Source organism: Mirounga leonina, unplaced genomic scaffold, assembly GCF_011800145.1.
Source record: "Mirounga leonina isolate KUSES-001 unplaced genomic scaffold, KU_Mleo_1.0 Mir_101664, whole genome shotgun sequence".
Lineage (NCBI taxonomy): Eukaryota > Metazoa > Chordata > Mammalia > Carnivora > Phocidae > Mirounga > Mirounga leonina.
This window is the reverse complement of record NW_023270175.1, coordinates 23,871,442-23,877,441: the sequence shown is the minus strand read 5'-3', so window position 1 is coordinate 23,877,441 and position 6,000 is coordinate 23,871,442. Positions and strand designations below refer to the sequence as shown.

The 6,000-nt window shown below is 50.3% G+C and overlaps 1 protein-coding gene across 1 annotated transcript in view; it reads left to right on the top strand.

The window, feature by feature from the left end:
- The first annotated feature begins 6 nt into the window (after positions 1 to 6).
- The window catches only part of GPC3 (glypican 3), a 415,107-nt gene continuing 409,113 nt past the window's right edge, over positions 7 to 6,000 (top strand). Inside the window, exon 1 of the mRNA XM_035008798.1 lies at positions 7 to 298. Coding sequence (XP_034864689.1) covers positions 124 to 298 — 175 coding nt within the window. The 5' untranslated portion in view covers positions 7 to 123. The remainder of the gene's footprint in view (positions 299 to 6,000) is intronic.

The following is a 6,000-nucleotide window of genomic DNA, read 5'->3' as shown; positions in this document are numbered from 1 at the left end:
GCCGCGGCTGGGTAGCGGCACGTCTCCCGCTCCTCAGGGCCGCTGCCAGCCTTGCCGAGTCTCGGGACCGCTCTCGCCCCCGCTGCCACTCTCCCGCGCTCTCCTCGCTGCCCGCGAAGCAGGATGGCGGGGACCGTGCGCACCGCGTGCTTGGTGGTGGCGATGCTGCTCAGCTTGGACTGCCCGGGACAGGCGCAGCCCCCGCCGCCGCCGCCGGACGCCACCTGTCACCAGGTCCGCTCCTTCTTCCAGAGATTGCAGCCCGGACTCAAGTGGGTGCCCGAAACCCCCGTGCCAGGTGAGGAGGCGACCCCGCGCGCGTCCCCCGCGTCCGGCGGGGAGCCGGGGGCGCGTGGCGACCGTACCCCCGGGGCGCGCTGGCCTCGTGGGGCCGCGGTCGTGCGCCCCGCCGCTGGGCACCTGGGAGTGGTCGCTGGGCCCGGGGCCCGGCCAGGTCTACCGGGGGAGGGCGGAAGGGTGAGCGTGGACCGTGTCCGCATCTCCCGGGCTCGCTCTGCTGTCAGGGAAGGTGCGGGTGGGAGGCACGGCGGGGAGGGCCTTCTCGCGAGCGCCCATTTTTTGGGGAGGGCGGGAAGGTGGGAGCTGCTTCCCGGGGCCTCGGCGAACTGGCGCCCCACAGCCGAGCCGGTGCCTCGAGCATTCGCCACCCTCCCTTGCACGAACGTGCCAGCGTTTCAGCCGGAGCTGGACTGTGGCTACGGCCATTCTCTCCCCAGCCTGCCCCCCCTCGCCCTCCTTTCCGCAGCCTGGGTTCCCGGGGTTCGCGGGCCCAAGTGCAGGCAAAGTTGGGGACAGATCTCCGAATCCACAGTGGCAGGTAGAGTACACGCTGGGGGGAACTTTTGAGTAGGAGGGTCCCCAAGATGAGGAGGACCGAACCTTCCCCTTCAAAACAGCGTCCCTTATCCAGGTTGGCAAAATCGCTTCGAAAACGGTGCTGCTGGCCGGGGAGCAGAAGTCCAAAGATGATTTAACTCCTCCCCTTCTCAAATTCATCTGCCTTCTTGACAGGCTGGACCCTGAAGGGGAGATGATTTTAGGTGGAGGAAAGTTTCCGAACGCCCTGCCTTTTGTTCTGCACAATCAGATCGTGTTGTAAGGGCATATTTTAACCTTCGCTGAGGGCTGCCGCTGTCAACAGATGAATATTAATGGCCCCGTGTGATTGACTGTCCCGCGGTTGGACTCCTAAAAGCCTGCCTTAGAATCCAATTAGGACAAGTTGCTACATTGACACTGCGGGCGAGAAGAGTTGGTTTGAAACAGGTTAATTTATCGGAGGTGCGCTCTGCAGAAGCGGCCGGTGGTGTTCGCAAACCCTGAGACGTCCGTGGCCTTCGGGGTCTCCTCCCAGCCCGCGCCTCCAGCGAGGCGCGCGTCCCGCGCTTCGGAGGGATCAGGGATCGGGGAGCAGCCCTCGTCAAAACTTGGCTCGTGGCTCTCAACAAGTCAGAGAGGCGGGCCTGATGGTTGGACCAAGTTGTGAACGCGACGCGAGCGTTCACTAGCGGGAGCTTACCTAGGCAGCCGGCGCTCCCTCAGCCCCTCAGCCTTTTCTTTAGGTGGATTAAAAGAGCCGAGCTCGCTCGCTGTTTGGTTGCAAAGGTAATTGGTCACCCCTTTTGGCGACTGAAATGCATTTGCGCATATGTTAAATATTGCGTTGCAGGATTTCGCTCTATGGGAGGGGAGAACTACCTCTCCCGCTGTTAAATGTTCATAACGTACCACGTGGGCGTGTGCAGGAGCTGTAAGGGGCAACCTATGAATCAGTTCCACAGAGCTGAAACAACAGGCGCAATCTCTCTCCCCTCGAAGTGCCGTGGTAATTAGATTGCTAAGGCCAGAGAATACGCTCTCGTTGATAATGTAAAAATTGGTCCTCACAGGATGAGTCCCAGCGAGATGAATGGTTCCGGGGTTGGGGTTGGGGCCACATTCGGCTGGTTCCAGGCCAGGGTGTAAAGGTTGTACTTAAAAGAAGAAAAAGACCAGAAGGAACACACTGATACTCATTTAGCAACCCCCTCCCTCTACACACACTCGTGCTGGCGCTGGCCCTCCCTCCTCCTCCCCAGCTCTCTGGCTGCCGGCCTCTTTGCAGCATCTGTATACAAGTACTGGGAGGGCCCACACACTGTGTGTAAGAGATTTGGCCTGGGCTCCCTCCCTGCACGCTCTCTTGCTCCCTGCCTAAGGATGGCCATGCTGTAGAGGACAGGAATTCCTAACGGGGATTTTTTCCCTTTTCCTCCAGTATTTACCAAACTCTATAGGCCAAATCACTTTCCAAGGGTCTTCATATAAACCCAATTTCCCTACTTCACTTCTATTAAACAGCCGTGTGCAGTGGCCAGCACCTTCTAGATGGCGGGCAGGCACTGTTCTGACTTGTGCTGGAGTAAAGCCAAACTTCAAATTCGGTGACACCCAGGCAGCTAGCTACCATATATCCTGGATTTTCCAGGGGCTGCACAGATTTCCAGTACTCTTGTCTTGCCATGAAAACCATGTGTCCCAAATTTCACTTGGGCAACTCTGGTCACTGTAGAATGGAAACATGGTGAAAATCCTAATGTCCACAAGTGGAAAGAGCTCATCAGTATTTCAGAGAAGAGATGATAATGGCCGACTAAATACAATGACAAGTGCATCATCTCAAAGTGAATAAATGTGTCATTTGCTGCTGTCGTTCCGTGGTTGGAAATTGAAAGAGAGCTGCAAATTATTTGATAGTTATGAACCATCAAGATGACCCTTTGACTTTTTTTTCCCCCATCTATATTTTAAGCCATGTTCAGTTTGCCCGCGTCACTGTACTAACTGCTAATTAAAGCTCTTTTTGTGCCAGATAAAATGAGATTTGGTCACAGGAAAGAGAAATCCTCAAGAATGTCCTGTCTCACTTAGGGGGAGCATTTGGGATTGACTGCTAACTTCGGCCATTAGCAGAATTGGGTTAGAGTGGATAAGGTACATTTCTTATGCTAGTATGGATGAGACTAAATGGCATTTGAAATCAGCCAGCCTAAAAAATAAATCACTGGTGCTGAAGGGCTACACCAGACTTCCACAAAGCTGATCTAAAGCCTTACAATCTCATGTTCCCATTTCTTTTAGAGCGTTCAAAGACACGGGATAGCAATTCTAAATAGCATGTCCCCCAAATCCATAGATCTTTTCATACCCCACTCTCTCTCTCTTTTAAGGATTTGTAACTTGGAAGGCACCACAGATGGAAACCAGGCACACAGAGTTAGCATTTGGCAGAAAAATCCATATAACTGACTTTCAGTGTAGCTCTTTTGCCCTTATTTAATTTAGAAAAATTCAGAAAAAAGCCAATGAGCTCATAAGTCTGGATGTTTATTTTGTTTTGCTTAACCTACCCACAGGCGCAATCAAGAATGGATACAATTTTAGGCAAGGAAAGTGAGCTAGTAATCAGACAATGATGTTTCCAATTGTCTCAAGGGAATGTTACAGAAGTCTGAAAAAAAAATTCCTCTAAACAAAAATCAAGTGTAATTCACTTTATGAATGCCATACACTACTTTTGTGGGGGCTGGTGGTGAAGGGGACGGACGGGAATGGGAAAATCAAACAAACCATGGTAGTGTTGCAACTCCCCAAAGATTGAGGGATCTTGCCTTAGAGGGCCCTGGAAGTGCAGGAACCAATCCCGAAGGCCAAACTCCCGTGTGGGTCAAAGGCAACCCTGAAGAGCCAAGCCCGACTTGGAGTTTCTCAAAATAGATGAAACACCATAAAAATAAAAATCAGCGTTCTTGAAACAAAGAGAGAGTTTGGTATTTGTTGTCGTTGTTGTTTTAAAGTGTGAGACCTAGTGACCGAGTCTGGGTGGCCAGCCGCGGCTCCCCAATCAGTTGGAAGTAGCTAGGGGTCCTAATGTCGGGAGAGAGAACAAGACATGGGGTGTGGGTGTGGGAGGACTTGCTCCCTGCCGAGGCCGCACTAGACGTGGGGGCGAGCAGGTGATTTGTTCACACTTTGACAAAGTCGCATTATTGCACGCTAACTGGGGACAGTTCGGAGGGCTCTTTCCGGAGCGTGGTCTGAGTAGATTTCTGAGGCCAGCCCTGACGGGTGGTACCGGGCTGGGCTTGGAGGGCAGCGTGGGGCCCGTCGAGGAGATGGCTGGTGGTCGGTGGAGCGCCCGGGCCTGCGAGGAGCCTAAGCCTGGCGCTCCTTGGCCGGCCCCGAGTGAGGTGCTGGAGGTGCCGAGAGGAGTAAGACACAGCCCCTTTTGTCAAGGCGCTCACAGTCTCGTGGGGGAGCCTACGAGTAAACAGGCTTCTCAGGAAACTTGTAGGATTAAACAGGGTGAAAAGGGCTAGAAAATACCTCCAGGAAATTGGCTGGAATGGTCACAATAGCCAGCCTGGCCAAGGGAAAAGAACTGAAGAGATGAAGTGGGAGATAGGGCGGTTGCTCTTAATAGGACCGCCATCTTAAGGAGAGTTTTCTTAATTCTTGGAGCAAATTCCACGCAAGCATTAGGAGATGCATGCATGGGATGATTCCGATGGATGCTAGATGACACAGATGGTGTCAGTTTTGCAATTTTTTTTTTCTTATGGGCTGGTAGATTGCATCCAGTCTTTTTGATGCGATATTTTTGAGCTTTCTGCTACTTTCATCTTTAGAGTTGCCATGTTTGCTGTTCGCTGTAGCCTAGAAAAAGGCTGTTTATTACCAACCTGGGAAGAAAGAGGCCTGGGTTTGTCTGCTATGATACAAGACAGAAAATATGTTTTCTCCTTAAATGGCAGCTATCAATGACCACGCCAACTTTAGTGTTTGATGCATATACAAAAGCATGGGTCTTAAGAGGTATCTTATTACTCATTTCTAAGAAAATTGAAGATAATCACTTATAACTTGTGCACACGATACATCATTTGGAAAGAATTTCACTAGGGATCATATTGCTCAACTGAAAAGTTCTGGCATGCTGAATTTGTACATTTTTGTGAATGCTTCCTTTACTCTGATCTCTCGCTTTTTTCTGCATATGGTTATTTGTATGTTTTAGATTAGAAGCTTCTTAAAGGGAAAGCCCTGCATTTGGTGCAGTGTTGAGCACAATACCAAGAGCACCATAGCACATTTAGTAAATTATTGACAATAATAGAATTTCTAGATCATGACGTATTCCCTATGAACTCTCAGATACTTTCCTAAGCTCTATGTCATCTTACTTATTTTAGAAGCCCAAGTCCAGTTTGGGTACACTGCTGGGGTGTGTGGACAAACTTTTCAGGCTGCCTATATCTTGACTGGAGCCAGATTCAGTCTTTCCTCAGTTAGCTGGTGACTCTTAACCATCAGGAAGGGCTTATTAATGTCGAGTACCCAAAGAACAAATTGAAATTAGCAACATTGTTATGATTGGCATAGTATCATTACAGAACAACAGTTATTATAGCACATAAACTGTAACACATCTCTTAAATCAAACTCTTTGATTGAATGTCAGCTAGACCTTTCTCGCTGACATTGACATTACTGTATTTTGGAGTTGGGCTATAACACATGCACGGACCTGTTGAAGTACCTCACACGTTTCTGTAGCCTGGAATCAGAATTTGTGCACAGGCTCAATTCAAGAGACCATACCAGGAGCCAAAATCTATTCAGCCCTAGCCAAGCTTGCAAAGGGGGTTGATGTTTTGGGTAATCTAGGGTCTAATGGAAAGTGTGGGTAGAGCCACCCCCCCCCCCACTCATCTGCCCATATTTAGCAAATTGTCTGGCTTGAAACAGGATCCCCAGCACTCCATTAAGAAATGAGCATCAGAGAATAGAATCCAAACCATGGGCCCCAGACTGGCTTTAGAGACAGCGTAAGGTAATGGGAATTTACCTTCTGAGATAGAATGACAGGGAGAATGTGAGTCAGAAAGCAAGGTGAAGGTGGGCATACCAGCAGAGAAAATGTGCATTTTGAAATGCTGC